The 27108-nt window shown below is 51.2% G+C and overlaps 2 protein-coding genes across 6 annotated transcripts in view; both read right to left on the reverse strand.

Moving 5' to 3' along the window:
- Positions 1–242: 242 nt before the first annotated feature.
- GNPNAT1 (glucosamine-phosphate N-acetyltransferase 1) lies at positions 243–6351 on the reverse strand. 2 transcript variants are annotated; one of them, XM_048949230.1, is made up of 6 exons: positions 6221–6351; positions 4757–4944; positions 3866–3928; positions 3031–3158; positions 2733–2794; positions 243–1763 (listed from the first exon to the last, which is right to left on the reverse strand). In XM_048949230.1, the coding sequence occupies exons 2-6, from the start codon at positions 4926–4928 to the stop codon at positions 1616–1618; spliced, it is 573 nt and encodes a 190-aa protein (XP_048805187.1). In that variant the 5' UTR covers positions 4929–4944; positions 6221–6351; the 3' UTR covers positions 243–1615. The 2 variants fall into 2 exon arrangements, with proteins under 2 accessions (XP_048805187.1, XP_048805188.1); XM_048949231.1 differs by lacking the exon at positions 243–1763 and adding an exon at positions 1770–2600.
- A 9717-nt stretch (positions 6352–16068) lies between these two features.
- Positions 16069–27108, reverse strand: part of FERMT2 (FERM domain containing kindlin 2) — a 36999-nt gene continuing 25959 nt past the window's right edge. For 2 of the 4 annotated variants that reach the window (XM_048949160.1, XM_048949162.1), the window contains 12 exons: positions 26776–27001; positions 26589–26691; positions 26154–26261; positions 25041–25175; positions 24004–24053; positions 22766–22890; positions 21676–21782; positions 21279–21500; positions 19302–19322; positions 18694–18818; positions 18404–18545; positions 16069–17396 (listed from right to left, as the gene is read on the reverse strand). In XM_048949160.1, coding sequence (XP_048805117.1) covers positions 17223–17396; positions 18404–18545; positions 18694–18818; positions 19302–19322; positions 21279–21500; positions 21676–21782; positions 22766–22890; positions 24004–24053; positions 25041–25175; positions 26154–26261; positions 26589–26691; positions 26776–27001 — 1538 coding nt within the window. In that variant the 3' untranslated portion in view covers positions 16069–17222. The remainder of the gene's footprint in view (positions 17397–18403; positions 18546–18693; positions 18819–19301; positions 19323–21278; positions 21501–21675; positions 21783–22765; positions 22891–24003; positions 24054–25040; positions 25176–26153; positions 26262–26588; positions 26692–26775; positions 27002–27108) is intronic. The other 2 variants (XM_048949163.1, XM_048949161.1) reach the window with 1 other exon arrangement.

Consider the following 27108-nt stretch of genomic DNA (forward strand, 5'->3'; position numbering starts at 1 on the left):
CTCAGAGCTGGACTTGCTCTCATTTTCTCACCACTCCTGGCAGCCCATGGCTGCATCTGTAAGCAATCAAGCTGTGCAGATGCACACCTCAGGTTTCATGCCTTCCTCTAAAGGCATCCACAAAAGGCATCTTGCCATGCTTCATGAGGTGCCATACTTGAAATCAACATGAAGACTCAAAAAAACAAAGTTCAGTTCAGAAAAGCAGATCGAAGGTACAGCAGTATCAAAAACAGAGCAGATGTAGTTGGCAGTCTTAATTTATTCAGCTTAAACAAAGATTTTTTTAAAAAATAATCAATAAATAAAACAGACATTAGCAAGGGGACACTGTATTGAGTGAAGTACCATCAGGGACATTAAACAGAACCCCCCCACACACCTCAAAGTAGCTCTCCTCACTACAAGGAAAGGACTTTCCTTAAGGCCTAACTGTTCACACACAAGGCTGGCTGCTCTGTGCCAACCTTTGCCTATTCATAATGCCCTATTCAGAGATGGAGGATTTGTCACTCTCCTTGCACAAAACATGATTGTTGAAGTGAGGGCTTTGTATATTATTTGCTTGCTTCTGGGGGCAAAAGTGCTAAAATCATTTATCCAATCTTACAGAAGAGGGATGCTTGCAAACAGCAGCTGTCCCTCAGGACACTGATCTGGGATCTCTGGGCTGGTTTGAAATGCAATAGGTAGAAGTGGTTACCAGCAAAACCAGAGCTGAACTGGCCCAAAGGAGTTCAAGTACAGCAAGTTGGTTGGATACGTTGGGTGAAGCTGAATGTGTTGGTACCTTCTTACAGGTACAGGCATTGGCATTCCCACTGAGTACCAGTAAAAGCCCACTGGAGATGAGGTGTATTCTGCCTGTCAGACATTCCAGCTTCCTAATTCTGTTGCAAATCATGGGTTGGTTTGTCATAAAACATAATTGTCCTGAAAACATATTAAATTATCAGCTAAAGTGCAGGGTCCCTGCATGGAGGACTGTGCATCCATTTAGGCTCCAAAACATTGGCTTCAACAGAGCCCATAAGGACCCCCCAACGACACTAACAGCAACAAATCCAGTTTCAGAAAGCAGTGCCTATAAAACTTCAGGTACACAAACATCAACAGCACTTCAGTGAGGTTTCATGGAAAGAACAGAACAAATTCCCATCCTGTATTACTGACTGCATATGAGAAGCATCCCTACCCACCTACACCACCCTTCATTGAAGTACAGACAGGAGCACAACCCCACAAAGCTGTACTTTGGCTACCAAGAAGAGAAGCGCAAACCTTTAGAAAAATACAATGCAAGAAAAGATTTGAGATAAAAATATAGACCTTTGGTTAAAAACCATCCCTTTAACAAGAGTCCTTTGAACTCAGCTAGAACAAAAAAAGCTTCACTTAGACTGAACAGTAGTAAAAATTAGTTCTAAGAGCTAACCCACAGAACCCTCCTAGAATGTCAGTGCGCTGCCTTTTCTTTGCAGGATTTACACATCTGATGTTCAGTATTTACAGGGATCGTTATATTTGCAGCAATAAACTATATCAATTTGTCATGAAGAGAATGTACCACGAGCTCCTCCACCAACAGTCTGTACAAAAACAGTGCTGCAAGTTCTTAATTAAAGAACCGTTGAAACATGTAGTTTTCTTCCGATACCAAATAGCCAAACTTCTTGTAGAAGGCCACGTTTTTTGGCAGACACTCGAGTGTGATTTTGTAACAGTTCAGTCTCTTACTTAGCAATGTAAGAGTGGACGTTAATCTGAAAAAGACAGAACAGCAGTTAAATGGGATGGCCCTGAACACAGGAAGGACCAACAGTTAATTAGCTAAAGGATATCAATGACACTTTTTAAAGGAGCACAGTGCTCATCCAGCTCCAACCCCTGCTGTGTGCAGGTCACCAACCAGCAGCCCAGGCTGCCCAGAGCCACATCCAGCCTGGCCTTGAATGCCTGCAGGGATGGGGCATCCACAGCCTCCTTGGGCAACCTGTGCCAGTGCCTCACCACCCTCTGGCTGAAAAACTTCCTCCTCATATCCAACCCAAACCTCCCCTGTCTCACTTTAGAACCATTCCAGTACGCTTAGTGGTCCTGCTTTGATCCTATACCTTCTGTAGAAAGCAGTACTCCAGATATCTGTTGATTTTTCCACAGGATACATTTGGCAGACCCACCTACATCACCTACTCACTGATGCCTACTGACCACAGGGCAGCCCTTCCCCACCTTTAGACATAAAGTACTGAAACATTACAGCAACCTGCATTTCTCTTCAGTACACACAATAGCTGCTATCTCAAGGGGAAAAAAAAAAGTAGCAGTGGTTTGTAGGCAATTTTACGTTAAAACTTCAGTGGTGACTTTTTAGCAAAAGGTCTGTGAGCTGTCTGGCTGCAGAGGATCTGCCCCACTAACCTGCAGAACTGAAATCCCGCTCCAAGATCCTTCAGTGCCTACCGAGGGCAAAGGACAGACAGATGGCATCCCGAGAGCAGCAAAAGGGATGGGCTAACTTCAAACATCAGCCACTCACAGCTGACTTCTGTCCTGTCACACTGATGGCAGCTGCAAACCTTCCTCTTCTCAGAGAGCTCCTGCACTGACATCAGTCATCACCACTGCAGTGTTTGCTGGCACTGATCAGCATGCCCAGACTGGGGGGCAGAAGCTCCGTGAGGGCTTGCTGCTCTGCCTGGTGTTGAATTGCAAAGGTAACAAATACTTACAGTTTCCCAAGTTGCTTTCCTCTGCACTCCCCGCTCACTACTACGTCTTCTATCCTCCCTCTCTGTGAAAATACAGACAAGTGTTAGTGCAGCACAACACCAGTGTGCAGTCTCCCCCCTGCTCAAGGCTCCCCGCTTGCATTTTCTCCTGTCTAGTCAGACAATTCCTCCACAAACTGATGCCCTCATCACTGACTCAGCAGAAGGTATTTCATCACACAGTAACAAGGCAGAAATAACACGTGTCTGCTGGAAACACTGCCTTCTTCCTCACCACAGCTGCAGCCAGAGGAGATACCTTTGCACAGGAGTGAGTGAACTTGTGTTCTATCACCAACGTTGCTGTAGCAACGATCTGTCCAAGATTCGTATCTTCTACAACCGTAACGTAATAATCTCCAGATTTCTTCATGTGCTCAAAGGTTTCTGTGGGAGCAGACAGACAGAACACTGTTAGTCTGATTAATTTGCTGAATTCTGAACGCAGATCAGATTCAGATTCTGAATGCTGAGATCTGAATTCAGGATCACAAAGCGTGCACCTGAGGCACCAGGACCTTAAAGCCCCAGTCAGATTAACCCTGAGATAGAAGCCAGGAAAAGCAGGAATGAACCCAAGAATGGCCTGGGTTGAAAAGGACCATAATGATCATCAACACCCTGCTATGTGCAGGGTCACCAACCACCAGACCAAGCTGCCCACAATGAAGAACGTGCCTTTTCCCTAACCACCAAGAGAACCCTCTCTCCTCAGCAGATGGGTGCCACTGAAGGCATCAGCACCTCCTATAAGCTTTCTTATCACTCAGTCAAAGCAGTGAAGCAAGCTCAGAATGTCACTGAGCTGCAATCAAAGGCAAACTTCTGCTTCAGCCAAAAGAAGCCACCACCCAATGCTCCCTCCTGCCACGCATCGAAAGCTCAGCCTCAAAAGCAGGTATACAATTTAAACACGTCCCAGTCAAGAAGCCCCTCAGGATGACTGCAGCTGAATACAAAGCTGAGTGCCAGAATCTGCCTCAGGGGACATAATAAATCCCTCTGCATCACAGCCAGGTAGATTGCTGGCAGCATCACTGTCTCCTGGTTCTCAGCAACCTCTACGAAGTGCCAAGACACGATGATGTACTCACTGATAAACTGCTCTGGGCTCACAACTCCAGTTTCAGTCAGCTGACCCAGGACCTTGAAAAAGCCTGTTACAGAAGAGGAGAAAGACTCACTGCAGGGCAGAGACATGCAAATAGCACAGAACAGCTTGACATGGCTGTCTGCAGAGCTCACTTCCCCATGGCATCACCTAGTTCAGCTGTATCTAAAGGCCTGTGCTCTGCATATTACAGACCTGGACTGTAATCTTAAAATCAAACTCACACCTTGAGCAATGCTCAGTACTTCATCAGCTTATCAGTGAACTAGCTTGAATGCAGAAGAAGACACACAGATGTTTAAGCAAGAGAAGTGTCAGCCTTAACATTATGCAGTGTTAAGCCATTTGTACAGAGCACCTTTTTTTTTTTTTTTGTGTTCCCCCCCCCCAGGCTACAGATGTGAAAGCTTCATAATCACACTGGTTTACACCACTTCTATACCATAAGGAACAGCACAAACAAGCGTATTCCCCCTTATACAGAATGGCCTGGGTTGCAAAGGACCACAATGATCATCTTGTTTCAACCCCCTGCTACGTGCAGGGTTGCCAACCAGCAGACCAGGCTGCCCAGAGCCACATCCAGCCTTAGAACAACACAGCCTTTAGAACTGTGCTGAATAGGAAGCTGAGGATTATTTGAAATACTTGAATTTTAAGATAATTTTTCAGGTTATTAAGATAGGAGAAACAATGTTGAGGGTCAAGCAACACAGCAGCTACTCATCCATCATACCAAGTACTCAAATTCCTTTGTGATAACCCAAACCAGATAAAACACATAATCCTAACCTAATGAGAGAGAATGCAGGAATACACATGATGTAGTTCAGCACCCATTTTTGCTTGTGATGATCACACAACAGGATTCTACCTCGATTTACATCAGCTGTGCACAGCGGTCTCATGACCAGCCCATCTCCTGGCTCCGAAGGAGAAATAGAAGGAGAAAACATGGCTGTGTTCTCACTCCAGTCAAGCTCGTGCAGAATGCTTGGGTCAAACATCGGCGTGTCGTCCGGCATGGCGGTCGCTACGGGCAGCATGGCAGCAAGAGGTGCTCTGGAACACAAAGCACACACGTGAGCAATGCTTTCGTTTCACTACTCCCTTAATGCCCAAAGAGTCTCTCCCAAAGAGTCTTTCCTCCCAGTGATGTAAAGAAAAGGGAACGACACCAAAGCTGCTGTTGGCTTTGTGTGAAATCAGAGAGCTGAACTTCACCAGACGAGATGCTGGGATAAACAAAGTGTGCGTGAGCTGAAGTCAGCACAGACTGTGCTCACCCAGAGGGGTTTTCTCTTGGAGAGCAAAAAATAACAGACATTGAACTGGATAGTTAGCACCTACAGCCCCCTAGAAAGGAAACTAGCCAAGTGTATGGAGAAAGCAGTGTATACAAGCATTCTCCCCATTCATTCAGACTGGTGGTAGGAAGAAGGTGCGTTTTCCAAGCAGTCTCATCACACAGACACACGCTTCCATCACGCAGGTGACACGCAGCATCCAGGCACGCTTCCAGGGGTTCATTTACGTCATGTTTGCTCTGTGTATTTACAGAACCAGATGCCACCCCAGCACAGCATCTCACCGCCCATTAACAGAACTGCCAGAAGCACCTGTTAATGATTAAAGAGATGCGGGAAGTTAAGGCTAGAGGAAGCAGAGGGACACCTCCGACTGCACGGAGCAGGAATTGCTGGTGAGTACTCTGGTACCAACAGAGCACTGCAGGAGTCACTGCTGAGAAGTCCTGGATGTGGCTCTGGGCAGCCTGGGCTGCTGGTTGGCGACCCTTCACACAGCAGGGGGTTGGAGCTGGATGAGCACTGTGCTCCTTTGCAACCCAGGCCTTTCTGAGACAGAGCACAGCCCCAACTCAGCACAGCGGCAGCACCCAGACCTCAAAGTGAGGGCAGCTTTAGGAAACTCACTAAGGAAAGCTCTTAAATAGAGAGAATAAAGAGAAGCCCATTCTCACCCCAGCCCCGCTAGGAAATACAGACTGCCCGCAGTTACAGCAGCAAACCAACCAACCCCCCACCCCATAGGGGGACGAAGCAGAGCCGGTGCGAGCCTGCAGGCGGCACGGCACAACGCTAAACACGGCCGGCACGGCGCTGGAGGCCTGACCCTACCGCCACAACACACGGCCTCCCGCAGCAACAGACCGCACTCACACCTCAAGGCCCCTTAACCCTACACCGGGAGCCCGAGCGGCACTCGCCGGGCCGGGCCGGGCCGGGCCGGGCCAGAGAGCGGAGCCCCCCTCCCGCTCCCCGCAGAGCCCGCTTTCCCCGCAGAGCCCGCTTTCCCCGCAGCCCCCGGCCGCACTCACCCCGCACAGCGCACGAGGCCGCGCCGCCGCTCGCACCGGCTCCCACGCAGGCGCCGCACGGACGTGGCAGGAGGCGGGGCCTAACGCGCACGCACGCCACGACACAGCCAATCATCGGCCGCGCCGGCCGCCCCGCTCTAACTCTACGCTCTCGGATTAGTAGAGAGCAGTGAGGCCACGCCCCCCGCCCTTTGGCTGAGGTCCCGCCCCTCCGAGGCGCAAAATGGCGGTGGCGCCGTGGGCGCGGAGAGAGGCGGTCGCTCGTCGCTCCGCTCGGTGCTCCCTGCCGGAAGGGGCCGGTCTGGGCGGGGAGAAGGGAGGAGGGTGACTGGGATTTGGGGCGTGGGAGGTGTGAGGTAGTGTCTGTGATGGGGGGACACAGAGAACGGACAGATTGTTTTTTGCTTACAGTTGAAAAATAAACAAGTTAAAGATAACTGAGGGCTCTGCTTTATAAACAGCCGAAGTCGAGGCGTGCGTAGCGGCCTGCGCAGCGGGATGAGCGCGCAGCGCGATCCTGGGCCGCCACCGCCATTTGCCGTCTGTGCCCTCAGCGCGAATCGCTGCGCTGCCATGGAAACCGTGTGAGGCACCGCAGCGACCGCCGAGCCTCGGGGCAGGGGAGAAGCACTGCGTTCCAAGGAGAACTGAGGGACTGCAGGGCGTCCATCCGTGATGAAATATTTTTCAGCCGGAGGGCGGTGAGGCACTGGCACAGGTTGCCCAAGGAGGCTGTGGATGCCCCATCCCTGCAGGCATTCAAGGCCAGGCTGGATGTGGCTCTGGGCAGCCTGGGCTGCTGGTTGGTGACCTGCACACAGCAGGGGGTTGGAGCTGGATGAGCACTGTGCTCCTTTGCAACCCAGGCTGTTCTAGGATGCTATGAGAACATGAACAGCGTACCCTGCTCTGTAGGGTCATTAAAGTTGGAAAAGCCCTGTAAGATCTCCAAGCCCAACCATGGGCTGCCCAGAGAGCTGTGGGTGCTCTCCAAGACCTCCAAGGTCAGCCCTAAGCCACCCCACCATGCCCACTGCCCACGGCCCTCAGTTCCACATCCCCACAGCTGTGGAGAACCCCCAGGGACAGTGACCCAACACTGCTGGGCAGCTGTGCCACTGCAGCACTGTCATTTTTCTTCACAGCCAACACAATATCGTGCTTTCTTAAAAGAAATCGGGGAGTGCTGCTCTGCTGATGAAGCAGGGTCACTCTGAGCTTGGGTGTATTTCTGCTGAGTAAAAAATGACAGAGCTGGCTTTAGCTTAACCCCCTCCATGATGCCTTTTCTGCAATGGAACTATTTTAAAAGCATGAGGTAGATGTTGTGTTTAACCAAAGTCGAGGCTTATAAAAAGTGCACTACACCAGTGATGTGGGAATGGCCACGTGGGGTCAGCCCAGCTCTCCCCAGTGAAGCTGGGAGCAGATGGCTGAGCCTTGCACCAGAATGGGGCAGGTTTTGGTCAAGCCTTATCCAGGCACATCCTCCCAGTTTCCGGCGATCAGCAGAATAGGGACATCCTGACCCTGGAGTTTCATCCGGCCCCTGGCATTTAATAGCTGTACAGCACTATCTTTCATACATGTGTCTCAGCTTCTGACCTCCAGTGCTCCCAGCGTAATGTTGCTGGATGGGGAAAAAAATCCTTAGGTTTGTTTAAAACTGCCGTTCTCCAGCAGGGCTGCTTTTATTAGTCCTGGAGATCAGTCCTGTTGTATTTACAGCCACGTGTATGGACTTCAGTTTGGCTCGAGGACAGAAACATTTCTGCATGTGGATTTCATTGCAGCGTGGGCCTGAAGGAGAGCAGGGAAATGTTCTGAATGGAAAAACATCCATGGCTGAAAAAGGTCCGTGGTTGGAAAAAGCAAAGAAAGGTGAATTTGCCAGGCTGCAGATAGAGGGGGGAACGGACCCTCTTTGGGTTTACAGTGTGTGATTAAACCTGCCCCGATGGAGGCAGAGGGGTTTGAACTGAACCTTAGCTCCTTGAGAAGCCTTGCTCCATTTCAGCAGTATTTTGGAGAAAGGCCCTTAAGCCCTGCTGGCAGAATCATACATGGTGGAAGGCACGTGGCCACCGAGGAGCCCTCACTTCTCCTGGAGACATCTCTCCACGTCCCACCCGGTGGCTTTCCAGAGGTCAAGTGATTTGGGTCAGTGAGGATTCACAGCAGCCAGCAGATAAATCTCCACGGAACCGCCACAGCCAGGATTTCATTGCTGGAAAGCGAGGGGAAAGTTGAAACAGCACATTTCCACTTGTGTCACAGATGTGTTCATCCCCGCCTTTTCCACTGTAACGCTTTTTGTTTCAGAGGGAAAAAAAACCAACAGCAAAGCGATATCCTCTGGCTGCTCCACATCTGCCAGCGCTGGAGCAAGGAGGTTACGAGGCAGGGAAATCTGCAAATTGGTGAGCGCGGGACAGTCAGAAAGATGGGAAGGGAGCCATGCACTTGCTTGATGTAAGCGTCTGAGTCTGGAACACACCCTGCTTTACGAGGAGAGAAAAAGCACTCTCCTTTCATTTTGCCATATGACACAACGCGGTAAGAACGAATAAATCCTCGCCACAATCAAATTGTTTATGTTCTGTTTTGGAAACATGCTCAGGGCTCACTGTACCTAGGGACCGACCTCTCTGCTTCTTTTTGCTCTCATAGATCAAGCTGGATCCACCCACAGATACATCCTGAGCGGTGCATATAACGCCTGCTCCGTAAAACACTCCAGGCACTGCGTCTCACAGAGGGCCCAGAGCCTTCAGTTTGATCCGTCTGCCAGAGGAGAAGGAGATGCTGCTCCATCTCCCAAATGTTGCCTGTGGGTGGATGGCGATAAACTGAATACCTGCTAGAACTTTATGAAGTTGTAGGGGAAAGCTGGCAGTCTTCCGCGAGGCTCTGCTGCGATCCAGATGGCTGCCTGGAACTTGGGAAATGGTATTTCTTCAGGGCTTATGATAACATTAGCGCAGTTATGGAAGGAGAAGTGCATCTGGAACTTGTCTACCTCGCTGGAAATAATGATTTGACTTTTAGCCAAGAAGCCAAGTCTCATTTAACAGCAGGGGAAAGGGAAGTGTCAGGGAGCACAGGTGTGCAGCACCCCCTGCCCCAGGCATTGCTTTCAGAGGATGTCGCTGATAGAAGCATGTCTCTGCTTCCTTCAGGTTTTCTGCTCTTTCTGACCATGGCCCAGGAAGGTGGCTTTTCTCCACCTGACAGCATCACCATTCATCAGTTCTCAAATGTCCCAGCTTCGACTCAAAGTGCCCCAAAGATGGGGACGGCTTCTGGGTCAGACACGTGGGGTCAAGCATGGGTTTGAGCTCATGCTGAGGAATGGGGAATGCAGCCTCAGCCATACTGCTGTTCCTAAAGGAGCCCTGAGCTGGTGTGGATTCGATAAGCCAATTTCTCTGGATGGATTAGGGAGTAAATAAGAGCTTTTCCCTTCTACCTTTCCCCCAGTGCGATGTTATGGAGCCACGACGGCATTGCCTAGTGCCTCTGCTGTCTCACCCGTGATCACATCAGTGGATGAGTGAAGGACTGCCCTGTTTCCTGGCGGTCCTGTCTGTATGACCTTGATCAAACTCGAGGATCAACGTTTCCCCATCACTTTCCCCCCATTGCTCTGCCCCTCTACACCCCTCGTGGTCCGGGGACAGCACTGCCATTTGTTAAGCTCCACCTCTGTCAGTCACAGTGGAAATGCTTTATCTTCCACCTGGGTTGCGCTGTGCGAGCAATGATAAGAGCTGGTTGTTAAACAGAAACCAGTGTTCCTCCGGTCTCTGATTTTCAAGGTTATAGAAAGAAAACAAGTGGTGGCTGAAGTCTGTGCCCAGGGCTGGCTGCATGGATTGGGTCAGGGCACCAGGACTGCACTGGGAAAGCAGGGCCAGGAGGAGGCTGGCAGGCAGATATGAGCACCTGGGAAGGTCGGGAGGAGAAAACACCTTTGGTTTCTTCCAACTGCATGCAGCAAGCCTGCAGTGGGAAGATCAGCTGCACTGTGAGGATTAGTCCTGGGCACAGGGTTTGGGGAGGTTCACTGTGCCCATTTTTTAATTTTTATTCTTACTTTTTATTTTATTTTTATTTTTATTTTTGCTGCTTGCTGATTTCCACCCATTTGCCTGATTTCAGGGTTTATTGGGAGGAATGACAGCCAAAGAACCCCCCAGCCACATGCCCTCTTGTGGGTTGAGCTCATGCAATCTGATATCACAGAATCACAGAATCACAGAATCACAGAATCACCCGGGTTGGAAGGGACCCCAAGGATCATGTAGTTCCAACCCCCCTGCCTGGCAGGGCCACCAAACATACACATTCAGATCAGGTTGCCCAGGACCCCGTCCAACCTGGCCTTAAACACGTCCAAGGACGGGGCATCCACAACCTCCCTGGGCAGCCCGTTCCAGGGCCTAACCACTCTCCTAGTAAAGAACTTCCCCCTAACATCCAACCTAAATCTTCCCTCCTTCAACTTGGATCCATTTCCCCTCGTCCTGCTGTTGTCAGCCCTTTTGAAGAGTTTACTCCCCTCCTGGCTGTAGGTTCCCTTCAGGTATTGATAGGCTGCAATGAGGTCACCCCGCAGCCTTCTCTTCTCCAGGCTGAACAAGCCCAACTCCCTCAGCCTGTCCTCATAGGGGAGCTGCTCCAGCCCCCTGATCATCTTAGTCGCCCTCCTCTGGACCCTTTCCAAAATCTCAATGTCCTTCTTGTACTGAGGGCTCCACACCTGGACACAGTACTCCAGGTGGGGCCTCACAAGAGCCGAGTAGAGAGGGACAATCACCTCCCTGTCCCTGCTGGCCACCCCTCTCCTGATGGAGCCCAGGATCCCATTTGCCTTTTGAGCTGCCAGAGCGCACTGCTGGCTCATATTCAGTCTCTCGTCCATCAGGACCCCCAGGTCCTTCTCTGCCGAGCTGCTCTCAAGGACCACTCCTCCCAGCCTGTACCAGACACCAATAGAAGCAAACAGTGAGGGCTGAGGAAGGGTATCAGAGCTCATGGTAGTTGCATATCTTATCCATCCACCATGCATCCCTTCCTCCCTCCCTGCATCCCTCCCTCCCTGCATCCCTCCCTCCCTGCATCCCTCCCTCCCTGCATCCCTCCCTCCCTGCATCCCTCCCTCCCTCCCTCCCTCCCTCCCTCCCTCCCTCCCTCCCTCCCTCCCTCCCTCCCTCCCTCCCTCCCTCCCTCCCTCCCTCCCTCCCTCCCTCCCTCCCTCCCTCCCTCTCTCCCTCCCTCCCTCTCTCTCTCCCTCCATCCATCCATCCATCCATCCATCCATCCATCCATCCATCCATCCATCCATCCATCCCTCCATCCATCCCTCCCTCCATCCATCCATCCATCCCTCCATCCATCCCTCCCTCCATCCATCCATCCATCCATCCATCCATCCATCCATCCATCCATCCATCCATCCATCCATCCATCCACCCATCCCTCCATCCTTCTACCCACTCATCCATCCATACCTATGTGTATTCACATTCTTTAGCAGGAATTTCCCTAATTTTCCCCTGGAGGACTCTTTTACCCATTACATGGAGTAGGGATGTTACCTGCCTCCATACCAACCCTGGCTCCAGTGGGGTCTTTACTGGCTCTGCGCAAGGTGCAAAACCTGAAGGTTATTTCCAGCTCTCGCTGTCTCTGATACAACTGCAGATGGATCTGCCTTTGGAGCAAAAAGAGGCATGAAAATCCTGCAATGCTCCCAGGTGGGCTTGTCACAGAATCTTAGACAAGACCACTAAGGCTATCTAGTCCAGCCATCAACCCATCACCCACTAAGCCCACTGAACCATGTCACTCAGTGCCAGTTTTCCCAGGAATGTAATGAACTTAATGAAGCCCAGCTTGTCCTGAGCATGAGACAGGAAGGATGGGGATTGCTCATGACATAATGCAGGACAGATATTGCTCAAAATGAAATGGCAGCAACACCGTGGGGCCGAGCAATGGACTGCGCCAAGCATCTGTCCTTACTCCTGCTTTACGAGCTTCTCCCCTTCCTCCTACCTTGTGCTTTGTCGGGAGGGGAGGCAGGAAATCCTGCAGGGCTATTTTTGAGCTTGGGATTAATTAGTGGAGCCATTAAGGGGCTGGGATTGGCCTGGCTGCAGTGAGTTCACGGGTTGCAGACGTGCGGGGGATATCGTGGATTGCTCTGGGTTTGGGAGAGAACAGCGGGCCAGGCTGGGAGGGGAGGACAGGGAATGCTGCAGCATTTTGTAACTGCATAAAAACAACGTGAAAATCACAATAGGATCCTCCAGCTGCTGTGGGCAGGAGAAGCTTGCCTTGGGGGTGGATGCCCGGAGCTCTGGCCTTGCCCCTTCTCCCACATTCTCTCCTGGGATCCAGCGCTCGGATGCTTTTGAAGGTTATTCCCCACTCTCCCTCCCAGTGTCGCTTCCCTTTGGTTTCAGGCTTGTTCCCATCTGCTCCTCCTGTTTATAGGAAGGGGAAAACATTCAGGAGATAAAGCAGGCACAGCCTGCAGTGGCTGTTTGCCATTGGAGTCCAGAGGCTGGAAAGCACCCGAGATGTGATCTCCATGGATTGAGGCTGTACATGGGACCCTCTGCAGCCAGAACATGAACAAAGGCCACCATCTCCTGCGTGGGTCGTGTTCATCTCAGAGCAAATGCATCCCCAGACCTGGTGCTACTGCCTCCTTCCCCACGCTGACTGAGAGCAAACAACAGCTCTGTGGTTGTGCTCTGGTGTAAATCTGTTCAGAGCAAGGAATTCCCCGGGGTCCCCTGTGTCTGTCCTCGGGCAAGGGACAAAGGAGCAGTTCCCAGCCTGGACGCTGCTGTGAGTCACATTTCTGACCCAGATACTCATTTATTTTACACCCCCTTTCCCAGGCAGGAAATCAAACCGCAGCTCACTCATTAGGTCTGACCATCTGCTGATTGAAAGCCAAAAGAGTGAAAGAAAAAAAAAAAAACACACCCAGAGCAAATTATTTGCTGAAGCTGCTGCTTTCTCAGCTTGGGGGGGCAGTGGGAGCCCTGCAGATGGGGGACTCCCAGCAGCCACCCCAGTGCTGCACCAGGAGCTGCAAGCATCAGGCTGAGTGCAGGGCATTGATTTGGGGGAGTGCTTGCTGGTCTATGAGAGGGAGGGATGTGCACTGCTGGTGTTCTAAGGGAGTTTGGGGTGTTTTAGAGCAATGGGGCCATGGGGCTTCACATCCCCCCTGGCAGATGGGAAGGTTCTGCTGGCACTGATTCAAAGCTTTTCCTTTACCTGGAGTCCAAAGGTTTCTGGATGGTCCCGGTGTCTGACAGGTTGCTGTATATCTGAGTCGCTTCAAGAAGACAAACACCAGCCTTTCCATGTCTGGGGCAATATTTTGATGCTCCTGTGTCCAGATAAAAAAAGAAACCCCCAAGTCCAAATGCTCAGACCTGATAAAATGCTGATCCAACTGGTGTGTGGATAGAAGTTGCTTGGGGGAATTGGGCATGTAAGGTTTTGGGATCCTTTTCAAACCTACCTTTCCCACCCCCAGCCTGTGCTCATCCATCAGCACTGTGAGTTCAGGGTTTCACACCTCTGCCTCACTGACGCCCTGGGAAAAGCCATTGGTTTGCATGGGGCCCTTATGGGAACCAGATGGGGACTGGGGGCAAGGTGCAGCTTCTGGGAGCAGGCTGGGCCTGCAGTCTGCCCAACAGCTGGCTGGGCATGGGCAGCTCCAAAGGAAGGGCAAGGCAGTGGGAGCAGGCATGAGGCTGGGCAGCACTGCAATGAGCTGACAGGAAAAGAAGCAAGAAGGGGATCCCTTTTTTTTTTTTAATGTATTACATCTGGAAGATATTTATAGATTTTTTATCTCTTCAGTGCCTCTGTGCTACAGATAAATCATGCAAGACTTTTACAATACTTAATGCAAACAAATAAAAAAAGCCAAAGGTTTTCAGGAAGGTTTTAAGCCATGTGAACATGGGCATGGAACAGAGCAGCCTGAAGCTAGGCTGCTGGGCTGGAGCAGGAGGGGAACCCCATCCCCATCCCCATCCCCATCCCCATCCCCATCCCCATTCCATCCCCATCCCCATTCCATCCCCATCCCCATCCCCATCCCCATTCCATCCCCATCCCATCCCCATTCCATCCCCATCCCCATTCCATCCCCATCCCCATTCCATCCCCATCCCATCCCCATCCCCATCCCCATTCCATCCCCATCCCCATCCCCATTCCCATTCCCATTCCATCCCCATCCCCATTCCATCCCCATCCCCATCCCCGTCCCCATCCCATCCCCATTCCATCCCCATTCCATCCCCATCCCCATCCCCATTCCATCCCCATCCCCATTCCATCCCCATCCCCATTCCATCCCCATCCCATCCCCATCCCCATCCCCATCCCCATCCCCATTCCATCCCCATCCCCATCCCCATTCCCATTCCCATTCCATCCCCATCCCCATTCCATCCCCATCCCCATCCCCATCCCCGTCCCCATCCCATCCCCATTCCATCCCCATCCCATCCCCATCCCCATCCCCATTCCATCCCCATCCCCATCCCCATCCCCATTCCCATCCCATCCCCATCCCCATCCCCATCCCCATCCCCATCCCCATCCCCATCCCCATCCCCATCCCCATCCCCATCCATTTCCATCTTATCTCTTCCCCTTCCCCATCTCAATTGCTGGAAAGTCCCAGGCACTGCCCCACAGATGTGACTTCATTTGCATTGCCCCTGAAGTCAACAGAATAAAATGACTTTGGTCTTATCAAGCCGTACGGATGCTGATGGGCACTCAGCTGATTCCTGACTCAGACAAGTGGCTTTGCATTGTAGGGAGGAACCCCATCTTCACACCCATCTGCTGCACTTTCTTCAGCCCTGGCATCCCTCCACATGAAGAGCAATGGAAAAGAGTTGGTGGCGATTTACTTCCCCAAGGCAGGCTGTGCTTCCTGGTGCCTGAGGTTGAGTCACGGCCGAGGGCTGCAGGCGCCCACGCGATGGATTTCTCTTTGTGGCTTTTGATTGGCTTTTCCCCTTTCTTGGCCCAAAAAGGCTGACCGCAATCAAATCTCTCTGTGTCAGCACAGGAAATCCCGGCGTCGCCGTTCAGCACGAGTGCTGTGATGGGAGCTGGGCTTGGGTGCCTTGCTGCACCACGGCTCCTTTGGGCCAAGGCATCCAAAAGCACTGATGTGAGGCTGGGCACAGCCCAGGGTGGCCCTGCTGGGCCAGGGTTGTGCCAAAGGGACCCACAGGTGCCTCCAGCCTCAGCCATGCTGTGAGCCTCAGACACCAAACAGCCCAGCACCAATTAACGACTAAATCATTGATAGGACAAGGGGAATGGTTTTAAAGTGAGACAGGGGAGGTTTGGGTTGGATATGAGGAGGAAGTTTTTCAGCCAGAGGGTGGTGAGGCACTGGCACAGGTTGCCCAAGGAGGCTGTGGATGCCCCATCCCTGCAAGCATTCAAGGCCAGGCTGGATGTGGCTCTGGGCAGCCTGGGCTGCTGGTTGGTGACCTGCACACAGCAGGGGGTTGGAGCTGGATGAGCACTGTGCTCCTGTGCAACCCAGGCCATGCTGTGATTCTATGAATCGTACAATCACACAGTGGCTGGGTGTGGAGGAACCTTCCAGTCCACCCTGCCATGGTCTGGGTGCCCTCAGCTCAGACTGGGGCACCTCCAGGGTTGAAGCCCAGCACAGCCAGCACCACCTGCAGTGCCAACATCACAGGAGCTGTAGGGAAGGGAGAAGGGCTCGGGTTGCAGCACGACCACAACACTCAGCGATGGCAGCCATTAAATAAAAGATTCGACTTTTATTTAAAATAAAATGCATTTATACATTGCCTTGAAACCACAGACTGGGGGAACACAACACTGCTTACTCCTCACATCAGGAGATGCGGCGGCCGCTGGCGCTGCCCCCGGCGTGGGATGGGAGCTGCACCCATCATCCCTGGGTTGGGGCTCCCAGCCCAGCTCCTGCTTAACTTAGATAAAAACTGAACTGAAACTGGCTTTTTTTTTGGCTGTATTTAGTTTTCCCTAGGTTAATCCCCTTATTTCTTACAGGCATACTAGAGTTAAGGCGGATATCTATGCGATATTCTAGCTGGCTTGTGAGACTAGTTAAAAAACTGTACAGTTTTATAAAATTTGTGTTTTTACATTAGTTACACAAAACCTATACTTCATAGACCTTTACTTCATACTGTAATGAAAACGTTTGCATATCGTAGGCGGAACAGTGGACTATGCTGGTGAATACTAAAAGTGTTGTAACACAATACGGTGTAAAAATAAAATAAAATAAAATAAAAAGACAATATAAATGATTATCAAAAAAGGAAAGTTAACACATAAATCCAAGCTATAACAAACTAACAGAAGGTCATCTTTAAGGCCACATATCTTCAGAAGAACGTCAGGCACCCGTAGCAGTCCCGGTGCATGTAGTGTGAAAGGAGATTGGAACTCTACATATGGGGAGGACAACTTCCAAACAGGTCAAATGTACAGAATAATAATAAAAAAAAAAATACAACAAGAAAACACAAAAAAAAAGGAAATAAAACACTCATGCATTAAACATGATAAATAGACTTCATATCGTTTAAGCCCCGGATGGCTTTTAAAGAAGATGGCTTAGAGTTCTCTCGGAAATTTGGCTCTTTAAGTCAAATCCTATCCCAGCTGCAGGCATGTTCTGGAGTAAGGCTGCAGGCAGCATCACCTGGCCCAGGCACGGTCTCGTTATAGCAAATTAACAGAAGTGCTCATTAGTGCACACAGATTAACTGGTCTGGTAATGCAAAAACGTTCATGATTAAAAAAAAAAAAAAAAAAGATACATTTCAAGCTTACTTTATTAAGCAGCATATTTCAAATAACAGCTTCTTAAAGTTAAATATTAATACGGCCACGGGGTTTCCTCTTGGCTTACAGTACATGGGGCTCACACCCAGCCGCTGGTCAGTTTGTAGAACATCTCCTCGTCCAAGCTCTCATTCTGGTCCTTCGCTCGCGTCGACAGGAAGATGTAACCACCAATGAACTCGTGCACCACTTTGCAATCCACCTCTGTGCAGATGAAGGACACCCGCACGTCGTCGGCGAACTCCACCGTCACCTATGGCATGGGGGGAGGGCAGCGTTTCACCACTGATTAGAATCACTGAATCATTATGGTTAGAAAAGACCTCTGAGATCCCCAACCCAACCCAACCAAACCCAACCCAACCCAACCAAACTCAACTGAACCCAAGTCAACTCAACCCAACACAACTCAACTCAACTCAAGCCAACCCAACCCAACTCAACCGAACTCAACCCAACCCAACCAAACTCAACTCAACTCAACCCAACCAAACCCAACCCAACTCAACTCAACTCAACTCAACCCAACCCAACCCATCCCACTATGCCCACTGGCCATGCCCCCCAAGGCCACATCTCCACGTATCCCAGTGACATCATACGTGTCACTGAATCCAACTCCTGGCTCCACACAGGAGCGCTCACAAATTAATCAGCAGACAACCAAGCTGTGCCACAGATAAAAAGCATTTTCATAAGGATCCCCAAAAAGGGTGAGGGATCGGTCGGTTGGTGGTGAGCAACTGCACTGCGCATCACTTGTTTTATAAATATAGATGTACATTTTACTGTCATTACCATTATTTCCCCTTCCTATTCTGTCTTACTAAAATGCCTTTATCTCTACCCACGGCTGTTTACTTCTTCTCATTCTGTTGCCCATTCCACACAGTGGGAGTAGGTGATAGCACTGAGCTGCTTGCTGGTAATGCAAAAACCCCAATGCATGCACTTTGGGAAACAGCAACAAAACCTCTCAATGCTTTAACAATTAGCTCAAGAATCATAGAATCATAGAATGGCCTGGGTTGAAAAGGACCACAGTGATCATCTAGTTTCAATGCCCCTGCTACGTGCAGGGTCATCAACCAGCAGACCAGGCTGCCCAGAGAAAACGGAAAGCAATCACTTTCCCATGTGAAAGTGAGGAAGAAGCCTACACATGTGAAATAATGAGCAGATGGCACTGAAACTGCAGTGTGCACATCTGGACATGGCACACAGCTGGGCAAGGCACACACCTGGGCTCTGCCCACTCACCATTTTGATCTCCCAGTTGACGTTCCACTGCTTCATGTTGCTGAATCGCCACGTTTTGATGGCATCACCCGTGCTGGCGTCCATGCGGATGAGCCGGTTGTAGGCGATGCCGATCAACTCCTCTTTCTTCCCCCCCTGGAACCTACAGCACAGTGAGGGATTAGGAACCAAAGGCCAATGTCTTATATTCAGCAGCTAACTCAACCCAAGGACTCCAACCCCAGTCCCAGTAGGACGCTGCCTACACAACGAGGCCCCATGCTCTCACCCAGCTCCGCACGCCCACCAACCTGGCAATGAAGTGCGTGATGCCGAATTCAGGCAGCGACTGCCAAGCTTGGATGAAACGCATCTTGGCCTCGATGAGGCTCATCTGGGCGACGTTCTGGTGGGCCTCCAGGATCCGCGCTGTGAGCTATGCAGCGAGACATCAGCATCAGGCACTGGGCTCACAGCAGCCCTCCCGGCACCGCGCTCACCCCATTGGGAACAGTATGGGTCAGCAAGGCAAAGAAATGGCCGTTTCTATCCCAAGGATACATTTCTGCTGTTTGGTGCTCAATGAGTGGGAGCCCAGCTGATGGAGCTGCTTTTGCTTAACATCTCCCGACACACAAAGCAAATCCAGCTCCAACCTGCCTGAAGGCAGAGGGCACTCGGGCTCATTTCATCGAAGACGCAGGATGTGAGCAAGCAGCAGGGCAGATTTCTGGTGTAGGGTTTCCACTTGTGCAGCATAAATCACCAGGGACCATTGCAAAAAAACAAACAGGGCTGGAATTTCTCAGGGAGGATGGGCTGTGTTAGTGTTTCCATTGCTGTTTTCAAAACCAAAAGGGTTCTAAACTATTTTAGTGGGTTTTTTTTTCAGCTTAGTTGGATGGTCGCTGTCACTTACCAAGTCTCTTACATAGCCTGGCTGTAGATGGCAAGGCGAAAAATAAAAGGAGGCAGAAAGAAAAAAAAGCGATCAGAAATATGGCAACAAAGCAAAGAAAAAGTGCAAATCATCTGCAAATCAAAGTTCAAGCAAAAAAAAAACAACAAACCAAACCAAACAAACAACAAACCCATGCATGACTCTGTAGGCAGAAAAGCAGCTAAAGTGAAGGGAAGTGTGGGGAAGGGAGAGGCGAGCCGGTTCAACACTGGTGCCAACTGCTGTGGGAATGGCTCTGCTTGGAGAAATGCCCTTCACCCCCTCCTCTCCTCGCCTCTGTGCAAACTCAGCTCTATTTATTTGTATGGAGAGGGCCTTGAGTTGCTTTTATCTGAGGAAGGCAGAAGAAGGGATGGAGACAGATTCACAGGATCATTCAGTCTGGAAAAGACCTCTGAGATCCCCAGCCCACCTCACCGTGCCCACTGCCCACATCCCTCAGTGCCACATCTCCACAGCCCTGGAACACCTCCAGGGATGGTGACCCCACCTCTCCTGGGCAGCTGTGCCACTGCCCAACCACTCTTTTGGAAAATAAATGCTTCCTTATACCTAACCTGAAAACTCCCCCGGCACAACTTGAGACCATCACCTGTCATCCCATTGCCATTACCTGGGAGTTAAGGCTGATCCCACCTCACTACCATCTCCTTCCACAGGGTTGTGGAGAGCAATGAGGTCTCTCCTGAGCTATCTTTTGCGTTTCAGATTTGATGCTCCCCAAACATAGCATGCCAGCCCTACACTGCTGCAACAGCACATGGAAAAAACCAAAGCCTAAGCAGGTTTGGGGCTGCCACATCCATAAATCATCTCACAAGGCTGGATGCCAACTCCCATTTTCAATATCCTCTTCCTTATGCCAGGGCACAAGGGGACCCTCAGTCAAATTCCTTGCATTCCCTCCTCCATCCATCCATCCATCCATCCATCCATCCATCCATCCATCCATCCATCCATCCATCCATCCATCCATCTGTCCTTCCCAGCAAACAGCCTTTGAAACTGCCCCTATCTCTCCATTCTGATGCCCACTGTCCCCATGGGGCCATGCCCTGTGGTTGATTTCCACAGCAAGGATGCCTGCACACTAAGTAAGTTCTATCCTACTATTTTTCCAGGTGCCCCCATTTTACTGAGCCGGAGCCTGGAAGGTGCTGTATGTCAAAGCTGGATATTTATGCAGCCTCTCCACCATCCAAATGGATATAAAGGCTCATTCAGAAGAAGAACAAGGGCTATATAAAATATAACTCCACTGCCAGGAAATCATCGTGCTGTGCCAATAAAAAGTTATATTTTTCCTGCTTCTCTCAGTTGCAGCCTTCTTCTTGGCTTGCAGAGGTCGAACGCAGCCGCAGCCCAAGAACTCGGGCTGCAGAGCCATTCATGTCAGTGAGAGGCCACAGAGCAATGCCTTCCTTATTTCTGCTGCTGAACTGGAGTGTAATGTCTTTCAGAAAGCCATGCGTTTTTTTCCATCACGAAACAGATCAGCTCTGTCATGCACAGACTGAATGCAGCGCCGAGTTCAAGCACAAGTCGTGGCGATGTAAAATGAAGCAATGTTTCAAGGACTGGCATTTGGAAGGAGGGGGAAAGCAAAGAGAGAAATATGCAAACCGCAGTACAGCCAAGTCTGCACAAAGCACTGCAAGCAACTGCAGCTCCGCTCATCCTGAGGGCTCCTGCACAGCTCAGTGCAGGTTGTGGTGCCAGCACCGGGATCCTGCGTGGCTGAGCTGCAGCATCCTTTTGGGGTGAACACAGCTCAACCGAGGGCCGGGCACCGCTGCTGACGTGCACTCAACCTACAAAGTGTCATTATGGTGGTGGGTGCCATTCCCTGACGCCGGAGCACAGATCTCAGTGGGTGCTGTGTTTTAGTAGGGTGCATCCCAACACACCACCCCACGGCCCCGCGGCCGGCCCTACCTGCTTGCTCTTGTACTTCTTCAGGTAGCGCGGGGACACCAGGCACTCGGGGTTGATGTCTGTTGTGATCTGCTCCGGGATCAGCTGCGGGTCCGGGTTGAGGTGTTGCATCTTCAGGAAGGAGAGGATGTTCTGCACCTCCATGCTGTACGAGCTGTCCGCCATCGTCTTGCCCTTGGAAGCGAGGCGGCAGGCGGCCATCCAGCTGGCGTACTGCCTCTCCTGTGGCACAGTGAGAGCGTGGCTGTCAGCTGGGGATGAGGCATCAGCCCACCCCCTCAAGCACCCGACAGCCTTCCTGCCTGCACAGCTGAGCAGAAACCAAGCGGTGGCCACGGGATGGACCTGAGCAAGGAGATGGGTGCTGTCACCCATATGGACGAGGGGACAGACTTACGTTGTCACAGCGCAGCCAGATTTCGTTCATTCCCTCTGCAACGGGGATCAGAAGCTTGATGTTAAACTTCTGACCAGAGATGTTCACGTCGGGAGTGACTTCACAACCTGCAATGGGAGCCACTGTTCAGAAGGACGTTCTAACAAGGAGAAAACAAGGAATGGACAAGAAAAGGCAAAGCATTCCAGCTAGGTGCTGCCAAATTGCAGGTCTCACAGTGCATCTCCAATGGGACAGCATCACAGGGACACAAACTGTGGCACACAGCTATATTAGAATCATAGAATCACAAGGCTGGAAACGACCTATAAGATCATCTAGCTCCTCTTCCCAGTGAAGGGAAAATGGAAGACCTGGCCCAAAAGCAGAGACTGAAGCTGACAGGTTCCCCCAGGACTCACCTCCCATACCTTGGCCTTGATCTAATGGTAAACACCACTTGGTCCCCAGATTTTCACGAAAGTGCAGGAAAATGTGACTGGCCAGGTCCTGGACACCCATGTGCTGTTCTGTGTGGGTGCACTGCGATGTTTAGTGCTATGAGCATCCCACTTTGGGTGTTCAAGAAATGCTACGAGCCACCGTGCCAACATGGGTGGTGAATGGGGATGGCCAAAGTCACAGAATCACAGCACCCCATAATTATAAAACAGTTGGGGTTAGGAGGCACCTTAAAGCCCATCCAGTTCCACACCCTGCTGTGGGCTGACTGCTTCTCCCACCAGTTCAGGCTGCCCAGGACCCCGTCCAGCCTGGTCACAATGAAGTCTCCTTGGAGCCTTCTCTCCCCCAGGCTGTCTCCTTGGGCTTGCAAGAACCTGCTTCACTCTGACTTCACTCTGCAGCCAAAAAATGGGCCAGCCTGAGAGGTGAGTGGCAAATGGATATGCTACTGGGGAGCTGGCAGCACCTAACGGGGTCGTGGGCCATGTGGTAGACATCTCAGCACACACCAGCCCAGCCACTTTCTCCTTTTCACACGTTTATCCACACCCAGGATGGCACGCTAGGAACACAAGTGGAAAAGCAAGGTGTTGCAGTGGCAGATGATCACTGGAATGCCAAGCAAGTGTGTGAATGCTGCTCCTACCTCTCAAGTTCATCTGGTGGGCAGGAGTTCCGTTGGCTTCCTCTTTGCTTTTGTAGCAGGAGATGGAGGTATCTTTGAAGGTGCACCAGTATGGCTTGTAACCTTTCAGGGTCAGCTTCTTGGGCCTGTGAGACAGGGTGTGGGACGTTACAAACACGGGGCTAACCAGGTGGTGGGATGCAAATTGGGCTGCGAAATGACCACCTGCAATCACAGGATCGTTGGGGCCAGAAAAGATCACCCAGTTCAGCTCACCCCACCATGCCCAGTGCCCACATCCCTCAGTACCACATCCCCACGGCTCTGGAATACCTCCAGGGATGGTGACCCCACCACTGCTGGGCAGCTGTGCCACTGCAGCACCGAAGGAGATGTAGAAGTTGGGCTGGCAGAAATGTGCACGCAGCAGCAGTGAGGTGCCCAGCACCCAATCTGACCTCTGGTACCTTAATGGAGTTTTAGAAGTTTATCCAAGCTGCAGTTCTCAGAGATTGCACCGACTGAGCGGAGTGAACCAGCAACACCTCCTCCCTCCCTGACAACTGACACTCCAACTGGCGAGCAGTTAGCAATTAGAGCTGTGCCTGATTTTATTGGCAAACGAGCACGTCAAAGCAAACAGTAAGGTTTTTGTGCGATGGTTTGCTTTCAGGGGAAAACCACCCACCCTGAAGCATGGCGCGGGCTCCAGTCCTGCGGCTTTGCCCCAGTTGGAGCAGAGACAATTACAACAGAGGGGCTCATTATGGAGCTATTCCACTGCCATCACTTTTCTGCCCCTGTACCTATCCTGTCAACTCCCGTTGGGTTTATTTACTTTCCAGAACGTTCACCATAACCTGTGCTGCAGCAGAGAACTGCAAAACACTGGAAGCTGCCACAGATCAGCCAACGTCCAGCTGCTGCCATTCCCAGGCATCCACGTTGCAGCAGAATGAACAAAACCCATAAATCCTGAGCGCAGGGACATGCAAAGGGTTGACGTTTAAGAACTTCAGGATCAAATGGGATGGTTGGGAACAACGTGGAATAATACCCAGTGGCTGTGCTGAGTGCTGGAGAAAGCAAAATGTGTTAACAGCGACGGCGCCCAGGTGCTGCAAACTGCAGGGTAACGGCTCTGCGGTTTCCATGCATGGTAACACAGTGAAATCTGGAGTCAGGAGGGGAAGAAATGGACAGGAGGCAGCAGGGCCATGAATTATTCATTGCTACCACCTCTTCCCAGCAGTACTTACTTGAATACTTTAATGTAGTCAGCGAGCTCCGGGATGGAAGTGATGTCACCCTGAAAATATAAAGGAGAGGATCGTAGAATGGGCTGGGATGGAAGGGACCTCAAAGGTCACCCAGATCCGACCACCAAACGGTCACTTCCAGTGCTGGGGGAGGAAGCACACAGAGCATCTACTGCATGGGAGTGCTGCCTGGAAAGCAGAGGGCAATACTCTATGGTTTTTATGGGATTCCTGCTGAGCGCTGTCACGCTGAATGGCATTTCCAGTTCCCACGAGCTCCAACCAAAGGGTTTTCAAACGACACGGAGCACAAACAGCGCTGCAGCAGTTTCCAGCAGTGGGACAGTTTACTTTCTGTCTGCAGTGAGCAATGCTGTTTACAGATACAACGGGGGAAAAAAAATGCAGAATCTAAACAAACAATCCACTAATTGCCCATTATCCGTATTCAATTACTCGAATGCATCTGGAAATGGCTACTGGGAGCAACCGGTAGAGAAAGGGATGGATTTTTTTTTGACGAATCATTGCCTTCTTCACTCCTGTCTGGTGGGGATTGCTCCTCAGTGCTGTGCTTCAGCTCTGCTTTGCAAATACATTGTGAACGGTCTCTTGGCTCTGACAACCAGGCCCTATTTCGATCATAGAATCACAGAATGACCTGGTTTGATAAGGACCACAATCACCATCTAGTTTCAACCCCCTGCTATGTGCAGGGTCGCCAACCACTGAACCCACTATTTCTGCTGCATCCCAGTGATGCTGCTCTCCCTGCCAATCTCTGCAGGCTGAGGGTGGCAGTTCTACTTCAAAATATGAAACTACTATTGGGCTCTATGCTCTGCATCACAACCGTAGGGTCATTAAGGTTGGAAAAAAGGATCATCACACTCAAACGTGTTGCTCCACTGGGCTGCAGGCAACAGAAAAAACAAAGGAGACGAAGGAAATAAGGCAGGTTGGATGCTCAGAACAGTGATCCTTGCTTGCAAGAGGCAAGGAGGGGATGTGTACAGCCCTGTGCCCACAGCCCTTACCAGAATTGTCGACGTTTTGCCACCTTCCAAGGTGATTTCCAGGTCAGAGAGCGCAGCATCCACCTCGTCCACATCTTTGTCGCTGTTGTTCAGGTGGTTTTCTGATGACATGATGGACAGCTTGTTGATGTGGTACTGAAAGGCAAGGCATGGCTGCGTGAGCACAGGCGGCCTGCACCCACTGCTCTTCCCTCATCCACCAGGCTGTGCACCACACCATGTTCTTCCAGTGACAACCGCTCAGCATTTTTGGATGCACAAACTTTTGCTGAAACGGCCCAACTGTTGTGATGAGGCTGCAACGTGCACAAAGATCTCCCATCATAGAACCACAGCATGGCCTGGGTTGCAAAGGAACTCACCCAGCTCCAACCCCCTGCTGTGTGCAGGTCGCCAACCAGCAGCCCAAGCTGCCCAGAGCCACATCCAGCCTGGCCTTGAATGCCTGCAGGGATGGGGCATCCACAGCCTCTCTTGTCTTACGTTGTTTTTACAGAAATGCAGTGAAACCTCACTCCAAGCACTAAGCACAGCCCAACGTGGGCTGCTGACAGAGTTAGGCTGAATCTTTATATTTTTGTTTTCACCATTTTCTTCCTGGGAGGGGCCCTAAGAGCAGACTTGGGCTCCCTCTGGGGATGTTCCTACATCCTCCAGCAACGAGGAGCGCCAGACCACACATAGGAAATTGCCCACTGTCCGTCCCACAGAAGTCAATAGCAGGTGTAGTATTTATGCCAAATCACACCAAGGACTTCATAAAGCAGATAAATACGTCGTTCCAGGAAACCCACAGATTACCACCAGCTGTTTGGGGGGCAGCATGCCAGCAATGTGCAGCTCAGGAACTTACTGTCCTTACACTTGGCTTTGTCAAACAGGGCAAAGCAACAAGTCCAGGCAGACATAAACATGTTTGCGAAAAGAAGGCTACATTCCTCTTCATAAGGAGTAACAGCAGCCAACATGCTAACTGCCCAATAAGTGGGACAGGAGACAGAAGCAGTCCAACTCCTATCAGCACAGGAATCCCAAGCAATAAATCAACAGAGCGGTCTACAAGAGCCACAAAATGAAGCTTGACCAAACCAAGTGTTGGGGGCCATCTCCTACCTGCAGCGCTGCAAACATCATCATCTCCTCCTCCGTGCACTCGATCTCCTCCAGCAGGATGGCCCACTTGGACTGCTCATACAGCTGGTTGATCCTGATGGCGTCGTACTGAGCACAGGGAGAAACAGCACAGCCCATAAGAGAGGTGCCACAGCAAGACCCGCCATCTCCCTCGCCCTGGGCACAACACGCCCTCATCTGATTACCCTTTTCAATGCTCCCTTCAGCCCAGGGTGGACAAGGCTCACAGCCACAAAGCAGTCCCTGCAATGCCTTTCATCCCAGGGCACGGCAGCGTGCACACCTGCCCTTGATGCAAGCACCCATTTGCAATGTGGTGGAATATTTACCAGCACAAATGCACTCTGGAGACACAGGCATCCTTCGCCCAAACCGTTTGCCTGCAAGGTGCAAGCCAAGAAACTAACTCCTTACCTTTGGATTCAGGTCGAAAAAGCTGTAATACTTGAACCGGAGCAGCAAAGCCTCGTTTTCCTTCACCTCCTGCTCCATGAGGGATCGGGACGAATCCAACCACCTGCAAATCATCAGCAAGGGGTAGCACACACAGAGAGCTCCCGCGAGATCGCGACGAGAGAAGACAAACAAGTGGTGGACTCACCCTTGGTTGATCTTGGCTTTGTCGAGGAGCGCCTGTGGCTTGTACAGCTTTGCTAGGGACTCGGGGGAGGTGACGGGCTGGCTGACGGCCAGGATGCCCGGGTTGCCCTCCGACAAGGCGCTGTCCCCAAACCATGCGGACGTGGGGGACAAGGGGCTGCCGTCGTGAGCGTCGTAAGTCGGCGTCATGGTTTTGCTGTACAGTCCTGGGCTGGAATAGATGTTTCCTACCAGCGAGAGGAAGAAAGGCCGGCTGTGAGCTGGCGGCCAAGCCCCGCTCCACACAAAACCAATTCAGACACAAAACCGAAGCCAGCGGATGTCAAACCTTCCC

The sequence above is a fragment of the Lagopus muta genome, chromosome 6 (genome assembly GCF_023343835.1).
Source record: "Lagopus muta isolate bLagMut1 chromosome 6, bLagMut1 primary, whole genome shotgun sequence".
In the NCBI taxonomy this organism is placed as follows: domain Eukaryota; kingdom Metazoa; phylum Chordata; class Aves; order Galliformes; family Phasianidae; genus Lagopus; species Lagopus muta.